We start from the raw sequence: 24,976 nt of genomic DNA, 5'->3' as shown, positions 1-24,976 counted from the left end.
TCAGAGGGCTCCAGAGAAGGATCCTGGATTCTCCAGGGGGATGGGGCATGTGCCTGGGATTCCTTAAGAATCCCCAGATGCCATTTCTCTTTGCTGTCCCTCTGGTGAGGTGAACTGAGATTGCACACGCAAATAAGTGTGCTAAGTGGTGTGAGGATCTGCAGGGGGCCAATGAGGCTGGAAGGGAGGCCGATAGGGGGAAGGGCATGGCCAGTGGAGGGGACAGCCTGGTCGAAGGCCTGGAGGAAGGACGCAGGACAGGGAGGGAGCCCAGGTGGGAAAGGCTTGGCTGGACAACAGGAATGGGCCACCAGGTGCAGTGGGCCCAGCGGCTCAGGAGGCTGAGGCAGGAGGATCACAAGTTCAAAGCCAGCCTCAGCAAAGGTGAGGTGCTAAGCAACTCAGTGAGATCCTGTCTCTAAATAAAATACAAAACAGGGCTGGGGACGGGGCTCAGTGGTCAAGCGGCCCTGAGTTCAATCCCTGGTACCAAAGAAAGGACGGGGGGACAAAAAGTTCTTCGAGGCACATGTTTCCAAGGAGAAAGAGAGGCAACGGGTTCAAAGGTGGCTGAAGACACAGCGAGGGGCAGGAGCGTGGGAGACAGCTTGGGGTGCCACCCCTGGATTCACGGAGGCCAAAGCATGCTCTCTGGGTTTTGCAGGAGGAGCCATGTCTCAGCCCACCAAGGCTTCAGCCACCGCCGCAGTGAACCCAGGGCCCGACGGCAAGGGGAAGGGGACCCCGCCCACAGGACCAGCCCCCGGCCCCGGGCCGGCCCTGGCCCCGGCAACCGTGCCCATGCCCACTGCCAAAGCAGGGGACCTGCCTCCTGGGAGCTACAGGGTAAGGACCGGGCTGGGCTGGCCGGCTTGGTGCCCCCACCGTCCCCTTCCTGTGCGGCCCCCCCCATCATGTCCCTCCTTACCCCTCTCCTCTCCTTTCCCCTGTTCCTGCCGCCCCTTCCTGTCCCTCCTCCATCTCTCCTGCGGGGCCTCCTCCTGCCCAGACAGAAATGTGCCCAATCTAGAGGCCAGGAAAATGGTCAGGGGTCTCAGTGCACCCGGAAAGAAGGGACCCATCGCAGCGCGGTGACATGACAACTGAAATGTGCCACGTCCCCCGACAGGGACCATGGCCATGCGGTCAGCCTGCACAGAGCCCGCTCAGAGCGAGTCAAAAGCCACAAGCAGAAAAGGGAGAGGGCCCTGTTCCTGGAGAGTCACCGGGGCAGCAGGGGGCCTCCTGGAGATGGGTCCCGGGGAGCAAGGACTCCAGGCCCAGGTTTGGTTTGGACCTGGGGGCCAGAGCTGACCACCCTTGATTCATGATATGGCTGGCCGTTATTTATGTAGGTTTATTTAATCATTAATTTTACTTTGATTTTTTTTGTACCAGGGATTGAACCCAGGGGCTCTTAACCACTGAGTCACATCCCAGCCCTTTTCATGTTTCATTAGAGACAGGATCTGTCTGAGTTTCTCAGGGCCTCGCTAAGTTGCTGAGGCTGCCCTCGAACTTGCAATCCTCCTGCCTCAGCCTCCTGAGCCGCGGGGATGACAGGCGTGCACCCCTGTGCCCAGCTTACTTTAATTTTTAACAATGCAGCAAGCACCTGCAAGCCCACGACTCATGTGCAGGCCAGGGCTTGGTGGAAAGTCTCTACCTGACCTAAGGTGTCCTCATGAGCCCACCTCTCTTCTCCCTGCTCCAGGCAGCCATCACTCCACCCTCCGTGTTCATAGATAATGATTTGCTTTATTTTCTTATATTTTAGTGCATTGTTCCTTTAAAAATATGGCTTGTTTTTCATCTACTGAAATCTGAAGTATGTGATTCTCTGCGTTTTCTTTTTTCTTGTCACTTACTGTGAGGTCCCTAGGGTTGAGCATCTCTGCAATTGTCCCTTTTGGTCTGCCTTATGACATGACTGTCACCCTCCTGCCAAGAACTCCACACCTGGTTGGCCCCCAGTCTTGTTCGGAAACAAAGCGGCTGGGAGGTGCTGTTTGCTTGTTTGTTTTGAGACAAGGTCTCGCTGTGCTGCCTGGGCTGGCCTCAAACTCCTGGGCTCCCGTGATCCTCCCTGCTCAGCCTCCAGAGTCGCTGGGACCACGGAGCACACCACCGTCCCCGTCTTGGCTGGGGTGCTCTGATCCCTGACTCCATGGGCTCTAACTCAGACCTTGTCATGGACGGACCAGCCTGGAAGCGGAAGAGCTGGTCGGGGCAGTGGGAGCCCCTCTCCTTTACAGCTGGGGACTCGGGGGCTCAAGACGGCAGGAAGCTGCCCCTGCTCAAGTGAAAGGCAACACCTTCCCGACTCGGGTCGGTGAGCGCATGACAGACCCAAAGGTGGGGCTCAGTGAGGAGAGGTCAGATCAAGTTCTCGCCGGGGTTGTAGAGGGGAGCCTGGCCAGCATTTCCTATATCCGGGGCTGCAGATCGAGAAACGGATCAGGTGGGGCACAGTGGCACACATCTGTCATCCCCGCAGCTTGGGAGGCTGAGGCAAGAGGATCGTGGGTTTGAGGCCAGCCTTTGCACCTTAGCAAGACTCTGTCTCAAAATTAAAACAAAACAAAATTTAAAAAGAAAAAAGAAAGAATTGGGGATGTGGCTCAGTGGTAAAGCCCTCCTGGGTTCAACCCCCCAGGACCAAAAGGAAAAAGAGACAGATCAGCCCAGACCTTTGGCGGAGGAGCCCTTGGCATTTGGAAGGGTTGGGTAAAGGGGACAAGGATGAAGACAGGGAGAGAGACACAGAGAGACCCAAACCCTAAGCAGCAGTGACTGGGCAGTGTTGCTACTGGTGCTGCTAAGGAGCGAGCACAGGGGCAGACACTGGAGCCCCAACTCCAGGGTGGAGGAGGGGGGATCCAGGAAGGCTTCCTGCAGGAAGCGACATCAAACCCAGCACATGCTGTCTGGTCTAGAACCTGAGTCAGCACCAGGTAGGTGCTCCAGGATGGGGGGGGGGTGTGGTAGAGAGCATTCCAGGCTGGAGGAACACACCAAGAAAGTTCTGGAAGGGAGGCCCAGGCGTGCCTAATGATGGTGCAGATCTTAAGTGGGGGCGGGGGCGGGAAGACAGCGTCATCTCACCAATCATGGCTCCTGGCGCTGTCCTGGGCCTCGTGCACACCCTGCTCCGATGTAAGCACCACCTGCCTCAGTCCAGGTGGGTTGGTTGGGACCTCACGCTGCCCCTTTCCCTCTGCGGGGGGCTCCTCTCTTGCAGCTGGTGGTCTTTGAGCAGGAGAACTTCCAGGGCCGTCGGGTGGAGTTCTCGGGGGAGTGCCTGAACCTGGGGGACCGTGGCTTTGAAAGAGTTCGCAGCCTCATCGTTGCCTCCGGACCGTGAGTGTCGGGCAGGGCGGGGATGCTCCGTCTGTGGTCACAGATCGATGACGTGATAAGAGCACATTTGCCAGGCACCCGCTCTGGGCCTGGCCCATGCTACTGCCCCTCTGATTTCCCACCCCTCCCTGCAAACCTCAGGAGGAGACAAGCTTTTCCTTCCCATTTGACAGACGAGAAAACTGAGGCTCAGAGAGGTGCTCTGATTAGTGTAAGGTCACACTGAGGGTGAGTCACGTCCGGGTTCCATCAGTCTGTTTCTACTGCAGAAGGAATCGAGCCTATTCTGAGGGCAGGAGGAGGCCAAGAATCAAGGCCCTGGCAGGGGCATCAGGCTGCCCTGGAAATAATAATAAGGACCAGCAGAGTATCCAGTAGGTGTCAGGCACTGTGGGAGGGCTTTACCTTGCTGGCCGCCCTTGTAGTATGACAGAAGAGCTATTCTTCTTTTAGGTAGAAGGGGTACCCCCTGGGGCCCTCGACCATCCCTGTCCCCAGCCCTATTTTGTGTTTAGAGACAGGGTCTCACTGAGCTGCTTAGGGCCTTGCTGTGGCTGAGGCTGGCTTTGAACTCTCGATCCTCCTGCCTCAGCCTCCCTAGCTGCTGGGATGGCAGGCGTGGGCCACTGTGCACGGCCAGAAGAGCTATTCTTATCCTCACTTAAACTGGGGCTCCCAAGGGCTCAGGGCATTGGCCAAGGCCACCTAGAGGTAAGTGGCCAGGTTGGCGTTTGACTCAGGTTGGTCCATCCTTCGTCATGTCCCCCTGCCTGTTCTCACTCTGGGCTTCTCTGGGCCTTGATGACCCCCGTGGACAGCAGAAATGCCCGTCTCTCCGACGGACTGGCTCTCCCAGCGCCAGCCACTGTCAGCTGAGGCCAGGGTGCTGGGCCACTCCCAGGACAAGACCCATGGGCCCCTCTGCTCTGGTTCCCCACTCCACCCCCCAGGGGGCTTGGTGAGCCTGCATTCAGAGCTTCTGGGAGATGGGTTTTGAGGTCAGACTCGTCCGACTCTGTCCTTGGCCTTGGGTGGCCTCTGCGCCTCAGCGCCTCGTTGCTGAGTTGGGGGGAGTCATGAGCCCACCTCGTCCTGCCTGGGTCATTCTCGGGCCTGGAGGAGGTGATGCGGAACGGGGCCAGCGCCGTGTGGGCATTCAGACATGGTGGCAGGCCCCCTCCCCTGGCCCTGTGAGCTCCCCCAAGCCAAGGTAGGTGGCTGCAGGGAGGCGGGGGGGGGGGGGGCAAGAGTGCCTCCTGTGCCCACCCCACCCCCACTGTGGTCAACAGCCTCAGCCCCACCCGGCCTCCAAGCCCAGCTGGGAACAGAAACTGCAGGATGTGGCCAGCTTGGGGTTTCAGGCTGCTTTGGAGGCTGTGACTCAAACGCAGAGTATTTCACCTCAGAGACAGAGCTGGTGTCTGCTCTGTGCCCAGGGCTGTGCCCAAAGGGGACAGAAATGGCCCTGTGGTCCACAGGGTTGGATTGGGGCCAGCATGCCTGTGGGAGAAGAGGAAGGAAGGAGATGGAGTGGCCGGGGGAGGGAAGGCGTGCCTGCCTGAGATCTGACCCTGCCGTGTGACCTTACGCTAGAGATGTGGCCCCTGAGCCTCATTTCCCTGTCAGTGAACTAAGATTCCCAGCCCTTCCTCTGCTGGCTCAAAGAAGCCATAGTGGATGAGAAGAGGCATTGACGTAGCTATTTAACACTTTCCATTCTTGCCGGGCACAATGGTGCAGGCCTGTAATCCCAGCGACTTGGGAGGCTGAGGCAGGAGGATTGAAAGTTCGAGGCCAGCCTTAGAAACTTAGCAAGGCCCTAAGTAAACTTATCAAGACCCTGTCTCAAAATAAAAAGTAAAAAGGGCTGGGGGTGTGGCTCAGTGGTTGAGTGCCCCTGGGTTCAATCCCTGGCACCAAAACAAAAACATAAACAAAAACTCCTCATCCTTCTAACAAGGCCTCCCTGGGGGACGTGGGGGAGGGTGAGCAGCGTGGCAGCACCACACGGTGTTGATCTCTCCTTAAGCTCAGACCTGCAGCCGCTTCCCTTCCCCCTTAATCATAAATGATGCTATTTGTTACGACTACTCTATGTCGGATCTTTGACACACGCCATTCAGGACCTCGCATCCTGACAAGGTAGTGACAAGATTTTCTTTCTTTTACTGCCCAAATGACAAGCAAGTCAGTGGTCAGCTGAGTCCGGTGAAATTGCCCAGGCTAGCCCGAAACGGGTGATCCTCCTGCTTCAAAAGGGCTGGGGACGTAGCCCAGTGGTAGAATGCCCCAGGTTCAGTCCCCAGAACTGATGAAGAAAGGGGGTGAAAAACTTGAGCTAGGATTACAACCCAGGTCTGTTTCCAGATTCTCTGTTCTTTTAAAATGTTTTTTTTTAGTTGTAGGTAGACACCTTTATTTCATTTATTTATTTTTATGGGGTGCTGAGAATCGAACCCAGGGCCTCACACGTGCCAGGTGAGTGTTCTACCGCTGAGCCACGACCCCAGCCCCTGATCTTATATTCCTAACATTGACGAGGCACCTTCTTCTAAGCCTCCCTCCCTTTCTGCCCATGCATCCAGCCAAACACATAGCCTCCATCCATTTCCCTTCCCACTCTTCTTTGCATATACCTATAGATCAATCCGTGCACCATCAGCCCATTATCTAGCCATTCTCCGCGTCATCCGTTTGTCTATGCATGCATCCATCCATCCATGCGTTCATCCATCCAATCTGTCTACCCATACACCCATCCATCATCTATCTATCCATTCATTCATCCATCCATCAACCCATTCACCCACCCATCCATCCATCATCCATTCACCCTCCACCCATCCATTCACCCATCCATCCATCCAGCCACCCATCCATCCATCTGTCCATCTGTCCATCCATCTATTTATCCATCTACCCATCCATCCATCTATCCATCCATCATCCATCCATCCACCCATCATCCTTCTATCCATCCGTCATCCATCCATCCATCCACCCACCCATCACCCATCCTTCACCTATCCATCATCCATCCACCCATCCATCCATTTCCCTTCCACTCCAGACCAGAGCTAGGGCAGATCCAACATAAGCCCACATTTTCAACTCTTTCCCTTCGGTTTTACTGGTTCACCCCTCAGATCAGGACCCGAGGGTTGGTCCAAGATGACACATCACTGCCATCCTTCTGGGGACAGGATTACTAGCAGCCCCCAGGGAGATGATGCCCGTGGCCATGCCCCTCAGCCCTCCCTTGTCCCTGGGAACTCCTGAACACTTAAAAACACATAGAAAACTCCAGTGCCCCTTAGCCCTCTCCCCAGAACCGTTGGCCCCTCCAACACAAACTCACCTCCCATCCTAAGTCAGGATGTGCAGAGAGATGGGGAAAGCCCCCACTGGACTTCAGATTCCTAATTAGTCCTCGTAAAGGACAAATGGCAGGTGACACGTCACCCTCCTCTCCCACGGCCCCATACCAGCTCCTGGGCATCTCTAGGATGCCGGGTCAGTCTCTGTGAAACTCGTATCAGTTTTCCTCTTAGTCCTGCGCCTCTGGGGCTATCAGCTATTTAATATGTCTCTTTTTAAATGGTTTTGTTGAACACAAATAGATATATTTTAGAAGGACTTTTGAAGCCCTTTTATAAGTGGAAAACTAGTATCATTTATAGTAAGTTTAAAAGTATCCATAAAAAAATATCACAAGGAGCAAGAAAGTGTCACTGTGATCCCCTTGCCTGCTCAGGACCGGGCAGGTGACCTGTTTTTCCTTTCTTACAAAGAGAGACTGGTGATTGTTAAAGGCTCATTAGCATGAGGGACTTTCTCTTTGCTGTTACCTGGCTTTAATGAGATCTGTCTTTGGGGTCATTGGGCCCAGGTCCTTGTAGCACTCAAAGCGTGTGTGAACCTTACAACTGCAAAAGGTTTGCTCAGATAATTATACTCTATATCTCATTTCAGCTTTACCAAGTCCTGAAAAATAGGTATTTTAGTGTAGAGGAGGAAAAGCCACCTGCTCCTCGTCACAGAGCCTAAGGGGTGTGTCCTAGAATGAATTCCAGGCACCTTAGGCCACTGGGATGTCCCTATTGGCCTCAGGGCTACTTTGCCAGGGGAGAGGGAGGGCAGCCAGGAGGGGCATCAGCTGACCTTTTCTCTGTCCCTCCCCGCCCTTCCCACATCCAGCTGGGTGGCCTTCGAGCAGTCCAGCTTCCGTGGGGAGATGTTCATCCTGGAGAAGGGCGAGTACCCTCGCTGGGACACCTGGTCCAGCAGCTACCGGAGTGACCGGCTCATGTCTTTCCGGCCCATCAGGATGGTGAGTGGACTCCAGCACAGGGGCTGGGGATTCAGTGGCGTGGGTCAGAGGCAAGTCTGAGGTCCCCCTGTGACCTGGCAAGGGAAAGAGAGAAGGAATGGTGGACAGAGAAGCCTGGTAACCCTGGGTTGTCAGACACCCATGAGTTCCTGAGCTCATCCATGTGTCCAGCACCCAGGCACTCACTGTGGGCACCAGGCTTTGTGCTAGGAACCCCGAGCAAACACCACCTCAAAAGCAGGTGTTTTGCCAGGCACGGTGACGCACGCCTGTCATCCCAGAGCTCGGGAGGCTGAGGCAGGAGGATGGCGAGTTCAAAGCCAGCCTCAGCCACAGTGAGGCCCTAAGCAGCTCAGTGAGACCCTGTCTCTAAATAAAATACTAACTAGGGCTGGGGACAGGGCTCAGTGGTGGAGTGCTGCTGGGTTCAATCCTGGTACCCCCAACCCTGCAAAAAGCAGGTGTCTTCCTCGTCCCATGCTGTGGAGATTGGAATCAGCCTCCCAGAGGTGAGAGATAAAGGTTTCAGTGTCTCCCTTGATTTTTGGAGGTGGCATTGCCATATCCTTGATGCCACCTTACACCCTCCTGGGCAGCTCTAAATCCCAGGGCCATCCCCAACGTACCCGTGGACAGTTGTGCCGTGGCTAACAAGGGGTGCCTGTGGAAAGGCCACCGGGCTTCCTGGTAGTCAGCCTCCTGCCGTGGGAGTCGGCACAGAGAAGATTGGAGGCGGTAAGTGGAGCCGGCCCACGTGACTGTGGTATTTGCAGAACGCTGAGTCGACAGTGAGTCACCAAACCACCCATCTGCCTCACCGATGGCAGCCCTCTCCAAAGGTAACCGACTTTTGTCTTTCGAGATGGAAAATTCATGAGGAATTTTCATGACTGTGGTTGGCGGCTGTCCAGGTGCGGGGAGCCGCTATTGGGCACACCACACTTAGCTTCCCGGAGTCCCAAACACAGCCTCCCTGACTTCCTCAGCCTCGAGGCTGAATTATCAGCCTTCCTAATGGACTCTTTGTAAGAATTCCTACGTTTGTCTCCCCGTCATTGAATGGCCTTATATGACCATCTATGCCAGGGAGCTTGTTGGAAGAGGGGTCAGGGCATTTCCACAAACTTCCAGAAGTCTGCTGGCTGAGGTAGTTGGACTGACATTTGGTGCTGTTAAAACTCAATGTTGGCCACTCTGCATGGAGATGTGCTGTCAGGATATCATACAAACCTGGGGTTGAAGATAGGGTAAAACATTTTTTTAAAGAGTGTAAGACACATTAATATTATATGGGTCACCTATTATGATTACAATATTTGTAGATATATTTGTTTACATAAATTATAGTATTAAAAATTATTTTTGGTACCAGGAATTAAACAAAGGTCCTTGATCTCTGAGCCACATCCCCAGCCCATTTTTAACTTTTATTTATAGACAGGGTATCCATAAGTTGCTAAAGACCTCACTAAGTTGCTGAGGCTGGCTTTGAACTTGCAATCCTCCTGCCTCAGCCTCTTGAAACCACAGGTGTGCGCCACTGTGCCAGGCTAAAAAAAAAATAAAAATTAAAATTAAACTTCAACAGCTCAAACCCACCCAAACCAATTAATTCCAAATCTCTGGGACTGGGTGGGCCTACTTCGGTCAGGTCCTGTTCTAGGCCCCAGGGGCACAACATCAAGATCCTTGTCCCCGTGGTGTTCACACTACGCTCAAGAGGCAGCTAGTGGCCAGGTGCAGTGGCACATGCCTATGATCCAAGCAGCTCGGGAGGCTGAGGCAGGAGGATCTCGAGTTCAAAGCCAGCCTCAGCAACTTAGCAAGGCCCTAAGCAACTCAATGACACCCTGTCTCTAAATAAAATGCAAAACAGGGCTGGGATGTGGCTCAGTGGTTCAGTGTCCCTGAGTTCAATCCCTGGTACTGAAAGAGAAGAAAGAGAGGCGGCTGATGGAAACTTAATCAGTCTGTAGTCCCGCACCATGGTGGGTGCTGTCTGGGCCACGCAGCCTCACAGGAAGGTGAAGAGGGGAAGTTGGGGCTCTGATGTTGGGGGCTGGGACTGGTCAGGGAAACTGGCTCCTGAAGGTTGGGACCATATCGGCCTTGAGAGGACCGAGTGTGAAATCCCTCCAGGGGTACTGTGTGCAAGTGGGATGAACTGGGTGTGGCCGGGACATTAGGAGCTGCCAGTGTGGCTGCAGCAGAGAGGGGGTGGCGAGGGCCAGCAGATGGAAGGACTCCAGCAGAGGACCGTCTTGCAGGCTCTGATGGGCCGGGTCTTGAAGGGACTGTTCTTGGGCTCACCAGCAGCAGGGAGCCGCAGGCTGGCTTAACCTTCCTAGGCCCCCAGGTCTGTAGCAGTGACAGGTAATGGCTGTCACCATTAGGTGGCCACCGTGGGCTGGTGACCACACTGCAGGCATTTTTCACCATGGCTCCATGGTGCCCCTGTCCCATCCCTGCCTCACTCCACACACTCACACCGCGAGCACTTGCCCACCAGGCGTATGCGTACCTCCTACCTTCCCCTCCGCTTCTCCTCCACCTCAGCCTCCTCCTTTTGCACCTCACACTCTTATATAACTGCCAAGGCCCCCCTCCAATGTCCCCCTTGGGTGAGGCCTTCCCTGACCCCTTCCTGCCCTCTGGAAGAGGGAACTGACTTTCCTCATCTACAGTCTTCCACGGAGCCTTTCAGAGAGAGATGCTCCTGCAGCCCGACCTTCTCCCGACGGCCAATGATACTGAACCAGCCCAGCACCCGTTTACTGAGCACCTACTAAATGCTGGGTGCTTTGCCTGCCTTTCATGGAGCCCCCACAACAGCCCTCAGGGGCAGAGGCCGCATAGCAACCATGTTTGAAAAAACAAAAACCAAGGAAAAAGAGGCTCAGAATGAAGGGCTTACGGCCACAGAGCAGGTCAGGAGCAAGGCTGGGACTTAAACTCAGCTCTGCCCACATCAGAGACCCTTGAGGTCGGCGCTATTCCTGCTGCACTTGCCCGTCCACCTGGGCAGCAGCAGCTCATCCCTTGGGCCTAGAAGAGCTCTTTTGAAAAGATGGGTGATTGCTGCCCTCAGAAATAATTGCTATGAGGCGGGCGCCGCAGTGCACACCTGTCATCCCTGTGGCTCCGGAGGCTGAGGCAGGAGGATCGTGAGTTCAAAGGCAGCCTCAGCAAGTTAGTGAGGCCCTAAGCAACTCAGGGAGACCCTGTCTGTAAATAAAATATAAAAAGGGCTGGGGATGTGGCTCAGGGGTTACGTGCCCTGGGTTCAATCCTGGTATCAAAAAAAAAAAAAAAAAAGAAAAAAGAAAAAAAGAAAAGAAATAATAAGTATGCTTTAAAAAACAAGATCCAGGGTCTTGGAAACACTGACAGGTAGTGGAAGTGAGCACCGAGTCACATGGCCACCGCAGGGATTGGCCTCTGGCAGCTGTTGCTGAGCCCTGAGTTGAGCAGGTACAATTCCCAGTCCCAGCCTGAGAGGACGGTAGGTCCATTCTACAGGTGAACAAACGGGGGCTCCGAGGGGCTGGGTAAAATGCCCAAGGTCCTCAACACATAAATATCAGATGTGAGATTTGAATCCAGACCTGTGTTCCCCTAGTGCGCCCCAGAGCCACTCCAGGGTCAATTCGTAATTGCAGGAACCAGCTGACCAAAGGGCATCTGACTGAGCTCCTGACGGTGGAGGGACGCGGATTTCTCCGAAAGCTTTTGCACTTCACTAGCTGTGTGTCGTTGATCAAGAAAGTTGGCCTCTCTGGGCCTCTGGGCCCTCGGCCACCATAACAGAAATAACAAACGCATTTTTGAGCATTTAGCGCAAGCAGAGAATCGTGCTCAGGGCTTTGCATGGATGGATTCACGCCACCCTTGTGTCACCCAGTGTCACAGGGGCTGACGGCTCCTTTTCACAGATAAGGCGGGTCCTTCCAGGCCAGGTAGAGGTGCTCTCTGGAGACTCGGTCCTCCCTCTCCACGGCCGGAGGCCCCACTAAAAGTCCCCTCGGCTCCTCCCTACTTCGCGTTGCCGACCCAGCCTCTCCCCCGCAGGACTCCCAAGAGCACAAGATCAGCCTGTTTGAAGGGGCCAACTTCAAGGGCAACACCGTGGAGATCCAGGAGGACGACGTGCCCAGCCTCTGGGTCTACGGCCTCTGTGACCGCGTGGGCAGCGTGAGGGTCTCCAGCGGGACGTAAGCACCTTCCCCGTCCCGCCCCAGGCCGAGCGCAGAGGGCTCCAGGGCTCCTGGGGAGGCCATGCCCCACCCTGGACTCCCAGGGGGTGCCGTCGCGCCAGCAGGGCGCTGTCCCCCTGGGGACCCAGCGACTTGAAGGATTCCATGTCGGGTGTTTGGTTCCGAAAAGCTGGTGATGGAGAAAGGGGCGTTGCTGGGTCAGAGGGGGACTAAAGGACTCCTGGGGGGCGGTCAGAGCTGGTGTGGATGCAGGTCAGCATGGGGGCAGGGCACCGCAGGGAAGCCTGAAGCCCCTCAGAGGGGTGAGCCTGTCAGGAGAGGGTCTTGAGCCCCATCGGATGTGCTGAGGGTCCCGGGAAGCCCCGTTCTTCTCTGAGCATCACTCTTGCCCCCTGAACAATGGGTAGACAAGACTTCCATCTAAATGGGAACTTTCTTCTTCAAAGTCCCAAGTGTTAAAGATTTCCAAGCCAGGCACAGTGGCACCCGCCTGTCATCCCAGCGGCTCTGGAGGCTGAGGCAGGAGGATCGCACGTCCAAAGCCAGCCTCAGCAAAAGTGAGGCCCTATGCAACTCAGAGAGACCCTGTCTCTAAATAAAACACAGAATAGGGCTGGGGTGGGGCTCAGGGGTCAAGTGCTCCTGAGTTCAATCCCCATCACCCAAAAAAAAAAAAAAAAAAAAAAAAAGAAAAGAAAAGAAAAAGATTTCCAAACAGAGGGCCCCACGAGCCTGCGTTCATGAGAATACAGGGAAGGGCCGAGGCCCAGAGAGGTCACCTTCTCCATCTCCCTGCCCTCCAGCCATCAGGCCAGGCGCCCTGGTCTCCTCTGGCAAATGTGAGCTTCCTGTCAGTCCACCTCCAGACTCTTCCCAAGATCCCACAGTGGTCTATGGGAACTTTTTCTTGTTCGTTTCTTTTCCCTGAAATACACTGAGTCTCTCCAGAGAGGGGGGCACTGCGGTAGGCACACAGCCCAGGGGACAGGAGCAAAGAAAGCCCAGTTCCTGCCTCGGGAAGCTTACCCTGCCCAGCAGGGGAGACCCCAGGTCCCCGTGAGATGGTGTCCAGAGATGCCAGGAACAGAGGGCCCAGATAAGGAACCCGCGCTGCCAGAGGTCAGAGGGGGCAGGACAGTTGTGGGGACCGGGCTGTGCGAGCTGGGGGAGGGCGGGCAGGGGTTTATGTGCAGAGGCTGAAGCTTTAGCAGACTTGAGAGATGAACAGTGTCCAGGAGAGGCCACAGACATGATGATGGAAGTCAGGAATGATAATAATAAGTCTTTAGAGTGTTTACTACGGAGTAAGCCCTGGGCCGGCCCCTTTAAATGGGTAGTTATCACATCCTCATCAGCAACCAGTGAGGGAGGTGTCTCTCCACCCCCACCTCCCGCACGGTGCCATCTGCACCTGGATTCTCACAGCCTGTCAATGGCAGAGCTAGGAGCTGAGCCCTGGCGTGTCTGGATTCCAGAGAGTGTGTTCCCAGCCTCGCTTATGCACAAAGGAAACCCATCTTGTGAAATCAGGCTCTCCCTCTTGTTCAGCTCAGTAGCATCCAGTCCCTAAGCCCCAGCCACACATATTAATCCCATTCTTCCCTGAGCCCAGGGTTTCCATGTCCAGTGGATGAGTATTAGTCTCCTTATCCCCTACAGGCAATGTGCTTAGCAAACACTGTAGGTGTGGCTTTTCCATCTGACCCCAGAACACACTTCATAAACCAGGCACCAGCAGCCAGATGCCATGGTTATGCCTGTCATCCCTGTGGCTTGGGACGCTGAGGCAGGAGAATCACAAATGGGAGGCTTAGACCTTAAGCAACGCAGTGAGACCCTGTCTCAAAAAAAAAAAAAAAGAGTTGGGGATGTAGCTCAGTAGTAAAGCACCCTTGGGTTCTATTGCAAGGGGGCAAAATTGCAACATAAGCAGTCGAGGGGAGAAATAAAAAATGTCCATGCTTTATTCACTCAAATCACTCAATACAGTTTCACTCTATAGGTTCTTAATCAAGAAAACAATAATCCTTAATGCTAGGCACTGCAATAGACATGATCAATTCACAGCAAACAATTCTAGATTACTTCTAAGCACTGCAAAACACACTTGATCGTGACAGGCTAGTGACAGACATGCCCTCTGTGTGCTAAGTTCAAAAGTCTCAAGCCTTAGGCTTTATGTTCAGCAGATGCACACTCACTCAGACCGCCGTGACCAGGTCCAGAACCAAGGCAGGCTTTTCCTGGTGTGAAGTGGACGACCCGTTGAGGAGGGGGTGGTAGGGAGGAGTTGCTCTCTCACCAAGGTCCAGACAAGGCGGAAGAGTCTGAGGGCGGTGAGGATCATGCAGAGGCTCAGGAAATGATGACAAGGGATGGGTTGTCAGGTCCTCATCGGGCTCTCCAGCTTGAGTGCATCCTTGTTCCGGCTGGCTGAATCCCTGCTCATTTGCTGTATTATTCATACTAAATTTGGAGGGTTTTTTGACCCCCTTTTCAATCCTTATCAACTACCACGGATTTCTCAGTGACATCATTTACTACCCTGAGGTCAGAAGCATCTGGTCTGGTGGTCACCACCAGGATCTTCTCGCCTTTCCCTCTTATCAGGCGAGGACAGCCTGCCCCAGGCTTCACTGTCTTTATGGGGGTGAGGGGAAGTGACTTGTCTGAGGCCACCCTGGAGGGCTCTGTGGTGTGCCTGGTGAGAGGGCAGGTCAACCTGGAGATTTTAAAATGGAGTTGCTTAGGCGCAGGCCTCAGGCCATCCTCGCAGGTTCAATCCCCAGAATCAAAATATCATAAAGGAATAAACTAGCCACATGCCACTTTCCGGAGGAGGGAATCAGAGAAGTGAATACCTTGCTTAAGAGCACACAGCAGAAAGGGGCGGGGCCAGGTCAGAAGAGCGGCCCCAGGGCTGAGGGCAGCTGGAGATGCGGCCGCTGTCGCATGCTGCCCTCGGCTTCCTCGCAGCTGGGTCGGCTACCAGTATCCAGGCTACCGCGGATACCAGTACCTCCTGGAGCCCGGCGACTTCCGCCACTGGAACGAGTGGGGCGCCTTCCAGCCGCAGATGCAGGCCGTGCGCCGCCTGCGTGACAGGCAGTGGCACCGCGAGGGCTGCTTCCCGGTGCTGGCCGCTGAGTCCCCCAAGTGAGTCCGCTCTGCACCCCTCCCGCGGACCCCCGCCCCACCCCCCCTCCATGTCCCCGTCTTCCCCATGCAAATAAAAGTTCCTAAAGCCGAACGAGACTGAGTCTGTGAGCCCAAGTGTATTGCAAGGTCCCCCTCGTTGCTACACAGTGGCTTCCTCTATCTTAGTCCCAAAATAGAAAGAGCAAATGAGGCAAAGGGGTTTTGTTTGTTTGTTTTTGTGGTACTGGGGATTGAACCCAGGGCTTTGTGCAAGGCAAGTGCTCTACCAACTGAGCTATGTCCCCAGCCCCAAGCACAGTTCTTTCTACACATCATCCTGATATATCTTTCAGACTACTCTAGGGGGTTGGAGTTAGGATCATTCCATTTCACATGTGAAAAAATTGAGATTCAGAGAAGGGAAGCGACTCTCCCTAAGTCACACAGCTAGCAAGTCTAGACTTGAAGCCAGGCACCAAATCTGTGTTTGCAAACTCTCAGATCTTTCGTGCACCACCTCCTTGTTTTATTGTATTTTATTGGAATACCACCTGGTCTGTTATGTACTCAGAATTCTTATTTACACAGACTGACTGTGTTGTACCCAAATGCACCGATTCGTAAATAAAACTTTATAGCACTCCAGGAAGTAGACCATCAGTATCCGATACCAGAGATAGAGCCGCTGGGAAGACAGGCGTGTGCCACCATGCCTGGCCTAGCCTGAGTTTTCTTTTTTCTTTTCTTTTTTTTTTTTTAAAGAGAGTGAGAGAGGAGATAGATAGATAGATAGAGAGAGAGAGAGAGAGAGAGAGAGAGAGAATTTTTTAATATTTATTTTTTAGTTCTCGGCGGACACAACATCTTTGTTGGTATGTGGTGCTGAGGATCGAACCCGGGCCGCACACATGCCAGGCGAGCGCGCTACCGCTTGAGCCACATCCCCAGCCCAAGCCTGAGTTTTCTAAGGTTTTGAAAAAACAGAACTGTGTTTTTTGATCATCAGAACTTTTATTTTATACATCGTCTTTTTAAAAAATATATATATTTTTAGTTGTAGTTGGACACACACCTTTATTTTATTTATTTGTTTTTATGTGGTGCTGAGGATGGAACCCAGTGCCTCACACATGCTAGGCGAGTGCTCTATGCTGAGCCACAACCCCAGCCCCTATTTTATACTTCTCAGAAGAACTATTTTGGACTTATTTAGACAGCACAGTTTTCTTTTCAGTGTATCAATCTGGTGGGTTCTATAAAAAGAAAACATGCAAGAAATTTCACCTGTTCCATTAGTCCTAAAACTTCTTTGCCGTCATAGTACAGAGCTCCTGGATTGCTTTCTACTCTGGACACCTTCATTTTCTCCCTGGCGCTAACCTGGGAAAACAGGGGCCTAGCAGCACTGCTGACGCAAGGCGCATCGCTGGCCAAAACAAACAGCAGACAGGACCGGAGGAAGGAAGAAAGTCATTATTTTTTTATTTAATGTATTGTTTTGATAGCAAGTTGACGAACACAGAACATGTTGTCATCAAAACAGAGAACGTTTAAAATTAGAAGCAAAAATAAGCAATAAACCTGAAAGAAACCAGTGAAAAATAACACATCCAAAGGCCTCAGTGAGTGTCACCCGGGAGCAGTACCCCTGCTGTCCCTGCCTCCGTCCCAGTTCCAACCAGCCCTCGAAATGGCAGCAGCTCGAAAATAGAGCCACCACATGACCCAGTTGTACCACTCCTCGGTATTTACCCTGGAGAATTAAAGTCACCTTACTACAGGGACACATGCGTACCCATGTTTATAGCAGCACAAATCATGATAGGCAAAGTATGAACCAGCCTAGGAGTCCATCACGGGGTGAATGGATAAAGAAAATGTGGTGTGCGTACACAGTGGGGGTGGATTTTTTGTTGTTGTTGTTTTTGTGGTACCGAAGATTGAACTCGGGACACTGGACCACTGAGCCACATCCCAGCCCTATTTTACAGTTTATTTAGAGTCAGGGTCTCACTGAGCTGCTTAGGGCCTCCCTGTTGCTGAGGCTGGCTTTGAACTCGCGATCCTCCTGCCTCAGCCTCCTGAGCTGCTAGGATGACAGGCATGGGCTACTGTGCCCGGCCAGAATGGGGTTTTATTGGGCCATAAGGAAGCACAAAATTAGGTCATTTGTAGCAAAATGGATGGAACTGGAGACCGTGATTTTGAGTGAGATAAGTCAGAATCAGAAAATTATCTTTATGGTTTTTTTTTTTTTCCCTCATTTGTGGAAATTAAGGAGAAAAAAAAAAGGATACCATAAAAGCAGCAGGGAGACCATTATGATGGAGGAAGGGGGCAGGGAGGGAGAGGGCAGGGAGAGGAAGGCGTCAGGGAATTGAGCAAACGATGTTTTATGTAGATGGGAGCAGGCCTCCACGAAATCCACCATCTGTATAAAATATGGGGTAGTAAAAAAGAAGGGGCCGAAATCCACCATCTGTATAAAATATGGGGTAGTAAAAAAGAAGGGGGCCGGGCTGGGGCTCAGAGCTAGAGCACTTGCCCAGCACACGTGAGGCACTGGCTTTGATTCTCAGCTCCACATAAAAAGTAAAGTTATTTTAAAAAAGGAGATACATTAGAAAAAAGAAATATGGGACCAGCTCCCCACCTGAAGCTGAGCTACAGAAACCAAAAATCAGTAACATTCTTGCCGTAAACTAAAACGTCCAGTTTCAATTTCATCAGGTGTCCAACTCAAAACAAATAAAGTGCTGTTGGGGGAGATCTTGGAGGGAGAGCTGGGATTGCAGGTGCCCACATGTCCCCCTTCTTGGGAGCTTCATCACGGTGGTTTTGCCCGGGCAGGGACTTTGCCCTGGACACCGGCCTCAGAGCTCCAGGCTGGGAACCTGCCATGTCTCAAGGCTCTCATCCCAGGTCCCAGATCTTTGAGTGACAGGCCTCTGGGAGGATAAGGCATCGGAGTTACAGGACATCCGTTCCTATCCATGGTAAGAGAAGGCCACTCACACTCTTTCAGGCACTGAGGTATGACCCAAGGACAGTGTGTGCCTAGGCTACGGGGACAAGGGGACCACTCTCAAAGAGATCAGAGGCACTGACCACTGCTGAACAGACAGTGGATGCTGATAGACACGCAGCAGCTGAGTTTCAGGGGAAATCCGTGGTTCTGGGGTGCCCCGGGCGTTCTAAAGGGATGGGCATCTTGTTGAGAGTCACGTTGCCAGGACAACCTTTCCCCTGGGGCTGATACCCAGGATCCAAGAGTGACAACCTGGATATCCAGCTAGGAAGAGAGAGTCCACCTTCCTCTCCCCTCACCTCCTGCCCACTGTGGAGTCACCTTCTGCAGCCAATGTGCTGGAAACGGGGAGAGAGGCCCAAGTTCAGATTCGTGATGGAGCCTCTGTTTTTCCACCTGTTTGATGGAAGAGATAGTCATAAATCCTCAGAAGCATGCAGAGAAGAGTCAATGATCAAGTTGACCCTAACACTCAAGAGTCAAGTGCACAGTAACTGCATAAAGCAAGTGTAGCTATTGAAACAGCATCTGCATCGTCTTCTCCAACATCCGAGCTGGGACGAGTTTTAGAATTGATGTGTTTTCTGCTACAGTGATGCTTCCTGCCTTTGATAAATACTGATCCAGGATCTTCTAAGTGCCAAGCGCTTCTAAGTGTCTTCGATCTGGAGAAACAGGTTGGGGGAGAGGACGGAGGAGGCCCCCATTCTGGGTGTCGCCGGGCTGGCGATGCAGACAGGAAGGAGCTCTTTCATCTTCCTTGAAGTCACATCAAATTCCTGGACTGTGTGGTCTGGGGTCTAATCCATGTGTGAGTGGGGGAGGTTAGGGTTCCTCAAGGAGTTGACAGGCAGATTGAGTCCTGCATGGTGGGCTGAGCTGGAGGTCTGTGAGGAGAAGCCCCAACTCAGACATCAAAGAGCCATTCTGGTCCACCTCTCTTTGCCCTGATGCTGACAGCTGCCCGTTCTGTCTTCCAGACATCTCTGGAACTAGAACACTTCAATCCCTCCCTGGGCTGGCTAACCTGCCCTGGATTCTTTCTTTCTTATCTATTTATTTGCTACTGGTGATTGAACACAGGGGCACTCGACCATGGAGCCAGGGAGCCACAGTTCCCAGTCCTATTTTGTGTTTTTATTGAGAGACAGGGTCTCACTGAGTTGCATAGCACCTCGCTGTTGCTGAGGCTGGCTTTGAACTCGAGATCTTCCTGCCTCAGCCTCCTGAATCGCTGAGATTACATCCCCACACCCGGCTGCCCCGGATTATTTCAACAACCTCCCAAATCATCTCCCTGTCTGCTTATCCATGCAGCAGCCAGAGGGGTCTTTGCAGAAAGCACAGCTAACCACACCCTTCCCTAGGAACACCTTCCCTTGTCTCTCTAGGCTGCAAGATAAAGCCCTAATTCCTTCCCCTGCCCATGAAGCCTTGTGGCATCCAGCTGTGCAGACCCCTCTGATCTCTTTTCACCTCTACTGCATCCTGTCCACTCTGCACTTCCTGCAAGTCCTCCTGCTCACCTCCTTCCTGCGATGCCTTTGCATCTGCATCTATCCACCCACACCCAAGCTCAGGTGTCAGCTTAAACACCCCTGGCTGCTTCTCCCTGGATCAGGTCCCCTGGCTCCAGCATCGACTGGTGCATGTACTCACTTTACTGGGATGTCTTGCTGGAGGATCCAGTTTCCCCCATTTGGTGGCAGGGCTCCACTCCCCTTGTTATCTGCTGAATTTCAGCTCCAGCATCGAGGCGACCAGCAAATGCTGTTACTGCAGTGCTATTAAACAAACACCCTCATTCTGACCGCTTTTCTTTGATCTCCATTTCTTTACCCACAAAGCAACATGATAAAAGGTTCCCTGTTAGTTTTTAAGGTGTGTGCCCATCGATCAGGCACAGGAAGTTGCTAATATGCTCTCAATAAATACTGTATGATGTTGTTTTTATTGATTCCAGACCAATAATGACCTGCTCCATGGAGGCAGTGGATTTCATTTTGTCAACCTGAGCATCTCCTACACGGCAGGCGCTGTTTATGGGACACAGGAATGAGTTTGGACACATGGTCAAATTACTATCCGTGTGCCTTGATTTTGTGTGTGCATGTGTGTACATGTTTGCTGTTTTATTATCACAGAAATTCACTTTAGGTAATATACACATATATGCATATGGTTAAAAAAAAAGTTAAAAGAGAAGAAAGGTCTACGGTGACAAATTAGTATGTATCCCTTTCTCTCCTTTCCATCAGGCATTCAGTGGATATACATATAATGCATAGACAAGTCTATTGTTTTCTCCATTTTGCAGATGGAAACAGACACAGGAGTTATAGATCTTAGGCTCAATTGAGATTTACCAGCCTGGATTTTATTTTATTTTTTTTATTTTTGAATTTTTAACATTTATTTATTAGTTATCAGCGGTCACAACATCTTTGTATGTGGTGCTGAGGATCGAACCCGGGCCGCACGCATGCCAGGCGAGCGCGCTACCGCTTGAGCCACATCCCCAGCCCCATGGATTTTTTTTTTTAAACCAGGGATTAAACCCAGGGGACTTAACCACTGAGCCTCATTCCAGCCCTTTCATTGCTATTTTTTATTTTGAGACAGGTTTTCTCTAAGTTGCTAAGGGCCTAGCTAAGTTGCTGAGGCCAGTTTTGAACTTGCAATCTTCCTCCCTCTGCCCAGCCGCTGGGATTACAGGCGTGCTCCACCACGCCTGGCTAGCCACGAGTTTTATTTCATTCTTGCATGTCAGGGTTTCTTGAACTCTTGCACTATTTATGTTTTAGGCTGGATAGTTCTATGTATGTGTGTATGTGCGCGTGTGTGTGTGGGGGGGGCTGTCTTATGCACTGTAGAAACCCAGGCTTTCTACCCTCTCCAAGTCAGTAGTCCCCCTTGCCACATCTCCAGTCGCAACACCCCAAATTTGCCAATCTTGGGGCGAGGGTGGGGCGGGAGGATGTTTGGGTAACGTCGCCCCTCCCTTGTAACCACTGATGCTATGACTACTCCTCTGAACCCTCCCTCTTTTATTTCTGTTTTACACAAACAGTGGCACAAACGCACCCTGTCTGGCTCTAGTGTTTTCCTCGACACCACTTTTTGGTGATCCTTCCCCGTCGCTGCGAGGTAGAGGCTCTGAGCTGGCTGCGGACGCAACAGCTTGCAGGCCGGCTCCCGGGCCGAGAGGCCAGAGGCCCGCCCCTGACTCCTCTACGCTACGCGCGCTCGGGAGGCGGGCTTGGTTCGTGGCTTGAACGTGGGCGGGGCCGCGATGGGACCGCCCCTCGTGGCGTCACGGCGCCGCGGCTCTGCCCCGCGCGGGCGCCAGCCCCTCCCCGGCGGGGCGGCTGGCGAGCGGGGAGAACGCGGCCGCGGCGCGGCGTTTGGCACGGTAGGTGGTCCCGGGCGGCGCGGGGTCCTGGGCTGCAGCGGGGCGCGGGCGGGACGGCCTTGGCCTCGGGAGCCCCGTCCCCGCGGCTTCCTCCGGGCCCCGCTCGCTGCGGGGCTCGGGGCTGCGAGCCGGGAGGCGGCAGCGCGGGCGCGCGGGCGTCCGAGGCTCCGCACCCGCCCGGCTCCCCGAGCGCCTCCCGCGGGGCGCGACACACGCGGGCCCAGGCGACCGCGCCCCCGCCCCGGAGAGACCGGGAGGCGCTCAGCTCCGTGTGTGCGCCGGAGGGCGGGCGCGACAGTGGCGTGTCACCGCCTTCGGAGTCCCCAGCCCCGCCCCGGCGCGCGGGGACCCCCAGGCGGCCGCCGGGGCGCGTGGAAGTTAACTTGCGGCCGCCGAGTAGCGCGGCGGGGCACAAGTGGAGGCGCGCGGGGGGCGGAAATTGCTGGGTGGGGAGCGGAGCGCCGAGCTCGGGGAAGGGGAGCCCTGGTGGACTCAGAGGTCACTCGCGAGGGGGGGCCCGAACTTGGCCCGAGGATCCCACCCCGTCCCACTCCCGGGTAGCTTCTCCCTCTCGCTGTGAGCCGGACAGAGGTGCTTCCTGAAGGCAGGATTGGCGGCAGAGCAAGGGGGACACGGACACCAAGGCTGGTATTCCTGACCTGGCAAAGTCATTTATTATGTGAGCAGAGATCAAGGTCTGACTTTCCCACTCAGAGGCCCATCCCCTCGGAGGGAGGATGGAATCCTTAAATGGCACTATACCTATCACTGTGCCCCATCCCGTTTTACAGATGGGGAAACCGAGGCTTGGGAAGGTCACATGATTGTAGCCCTAGGACTCACAGGTAGGATAGAGAGAGGTGACGCTCACCCGCAGCCTCCTGACTTCTTGTGCTGTAGGGATGTTGGGAAGGGGGCTGGCGAACTCCTGCTCATCCTTCAGAAGCCCCCTTGGACAACACAGCCTCCTGGAAGTCTCCTCTGGCTGTGCCCTGACATGTGCTTCCTGCTTTGAACCCCATCTGCCTAGAGGCAGCACATCCCTTCCCTCATTATCAGCTCCTTTGTGAGTCTCTCCTGGACTGGGCTGCGGACCCCCTTCCTGTCTCCTGTCCCATATGCCTTTCATTTCAGCTGGGTAGCCTGATGGTTAGGCCAGACCTCCGAATTTGGACAGATCCAGGTGTGAAAACCTGGTCTAGTAGTATGTGGCCTGGGTGAGTCATCCCCATCCACAGCATCGGTTTTCGTGAGTGCAAAATTTTGTCACCTCTTCTAAAGGAATTGTCCCCTCGTTTGTGCACCATTCCCCCCATCAAAACCCAATGGTGCTTTTATTTGCTTAATATATATAATACATACCATACAGTCCACCCTTTTCAATTATGCACTTGGCAGGTTTTAGGATATTCACGGAGTTGTGCAACCATCACCACGATGTTATTTAACAACAGTCTCATCATCCCCAAAAGAAATGCTCTGCTTATCTGTCCTTATCTCTGGCAACACGATCTATTCTCTGTCTGAATTTGCCTGTGCTGGACATTCCCTATAGATGGAGTGAACACTCTGTGGCCTTTTGGGATGGGTGCTTTCCACTTGGGATAATGTTTCCAAGGCTTATCCCATTGTGGCACTTAGCAGTACTTCATTGCTTTTCTTGTTTTAGTACTTTGTTGCTTTTCATGGCTGTATGATATTTCATCGTGTTGCTATTACCCATCTTTTATTTGTCCCTTTGTCAGTTAACAGTTGGGTTGTTCAAAGCTGCTGTGAACATTCATGTACAAGTCATTGTGTGTACATGTTTTCAATCCTCTTGGGTATCTAAACCTCAGAGTGGAATTGCTAGGTCATAGGGTGACTGACCTTTGGAGGGACAGCCACACTTTTTCCAAAATGACTGCACTGTTTTACATTCTTTCCAGCAGCATACAAAGTTTCTGAGAATCTTAAATAAATTTAGTCTCTTAAGCAGTCAGAATCCTTGACGTTACTGACTTTGGTGTGTTAGTTATAAGTTACTTTCTAATTCACATTCCATTAAGTGCCTCATTAGCAGGATGAGGGATGTCCTGCCTGTCACCCAGAACGGGGGCCTGATGTCTGGCTGAAGCCTGTGCAGAGAGATTAAGTGAGATATGTGTGCGCTCCCATTCCTCCCAGTTAGAGCCAGTGCTTGCTCATTCTCGGGGAGGGAGCGAGGGCCTGGGGTACACCGTGGGAGGGGGGTGAGGGAACATGGGAACCGCTCAGATCTCTTCTCTCCTGGTCATCCCGGCATCCCGGGGCCCCCCGACAGCTGAGGCTTATGGAGACCAGGAGACCCTTGCTGGGTTTCCTAGCCTGTCATCTAAGTCCTGTCTCTCGGCCCTGAAGTCAAGCCTGCTCCTGCCTGTACCATAGGTGGACCCCTGTGCTCACTCTGAATGTGACTCCCCCGTTGGCCACAGGAGATAGCCCTCATGAGGGGCCCACGTCTTGTTTCTAGAGGTGCCACCCCAGGCTGGAGATGAGCAGTTCCAGACACGTGTGTGTGTGTGGGTGCCGGCCCCACAGACCCCCCACCTCCCCGCTCAGGGCCTCTGTTCCCCGCCAGTCCCCTGTGCTCTTCCCGTCAGGTGAGGCGAGGAAGGGTTCAGGTCAGACTCTGTGTTTTCATGGAGGAACTAAGTTTCCTGAAGGTGGTCAGTTCTCCTGGGGGTCACCCTGCTGTCAGCCGAGTCAGTCACTTAAGCCAACACCCCTGTTCACTATCCAGGTTCCCAGCAGTCAGCCGGGTATTTGGGAGGGACACTGTGTCCACGCTGCCTGCTTGTATTCAGCTCTGCAATCTTGCCCTTTTGGAATCCTCAATTCCTGAGCATTATTAAGAAAATAATTGCTGGGCGCGATGGCGCATGCCTGTCACCCCAGCAGCTCAGGAGGCTGAGGCAGGAGGATCACGAGTTCAAAGCCAGCCTCAGCAAACGCGAAGCACTAAGCAACTCAGTGACACTCTGTCTCTGAATAAAATACAAAATAGGGCTGGGGATGGGCTCAGTGGTTGAGGGCCCCTGAGTTCAATCCTGGGTACCCCCCCCCCAAAAAAAAAAAGAAGCCAGTTGTGGTGGTGCACACCTATAATCCCAGCAGCTGGGGAGGCTGAGGCAGGAGGCTCCCAAGTTCAAGGCCAGCTGCAGAAACTTTGTGAGACCCTGTCTCAAAAAATAAAAAGGGCTAGGGAATGTAGCTCAGTGATAAAATGGCCTTGGATTAAATCTTCAGTACCAAAAGAAAGAGAGAAAGAAAGGAAAGAAAGCCATGTAGAATCTAGGGAGATGACAGTGAGGACGCCCTGGGCAAGGGACTGCCTCTGTCTGGGCCTCAGTGTGTCCACTGGGGAATGGGCATGGGCCTGTTAGCGCTCAGATGTGAGGTGCCTGAGGACCAGGAAGGCCGGCCCAGTGCACTGTCTGTGGCTCTGCACACGAATTTGGAGCAAATGCACTAGG

The 24,976-nt window shown here is 53.3% G+C and overlaps 2 protein-coding genes across 2 annotated transcripts in view; both read left to right on the top strand.

The window, feature by feature from the left end:
* Positions 1–258: 258 nt before the first annotated feature.
* CRYBB1 (crystallin beta B1) lies at positions 259–15,089 on the top strand. Its single transcript, XM_081284565.1, has 6 exons — positions 259–384; positions 665–846; positions 3,242–3,360; positions 7,558–7,690; positions 11,759–11,901; positions 14,881–15,089. Exons 1-6 carry the CDS (start codon positions 303–305, stop codon positions 15,062–15,064), a joined length of 843 nt encoding a protein of 280 aa, XP_081140691.1. The 5' UTR covers positions 259–302; the 3' UTR covers positions 15,065–15,089.
* Positions 15,090–21,396: 6,307 nt separating this feature from the next.
* The window catches only part of TPST2 (tyrosylprotein sulfotransferase 2), a 42,678-nt gene continuing 39,098 nt past the window's right edge, over positions 21,397–24,976 (top strand). Inside the window, exon 1 of the mRNA XM_081287201.1 lies at positions 21,397–21,482. The gene's annotated coding sequence lies outside the window, so the exon portion shown is untranslated. The remainder of the gene's footprint in view (positions 21,483–24,976) is intronic.

Source organism: Spermophilus citellus, assembly GCF_964194105.1.
Source record: "Spermophilus citellus genome assembly, chromosome: 3".
NCBI classification, from domain to species: domain Eukaryota; kingdom Metazoa; phylum Chordata; class Mammalia; order Rodentia; family Sciuridae; genus Spermophilus; species Spermophilus citellus.
Note: the sequence above shows the minus strand (reverse complement) of the source record. Positions and strands in the feature narration are given on the sequence as shown.

Excerpts from the sequence above, each read along its gene's own strand:
- CRYBB1 (XM_081284565.1), top strand. The coding sequence starts at position 303 with ATGGGCCACCAGGTGCAGTGGGCCCAGCGGCTCAGGAGGCTGAGGCAG. Across the intron at positions 3,361-7,557 it reads CTCATCGTTGCCTCCGGACC|CTGGGTGGCCTTCGAGCAGT; the intron begins GTGAGTGTCGGG and ends TCCCACATCCAG. Across the intron at positions 11,902-14,880 it reads GTGAGGGTCTCCAGCGGGAC|CTGGGTCGGCTACCAGTATC; the intron begins GTAAGCACCTTC and ends GCTTCCTCGCAG.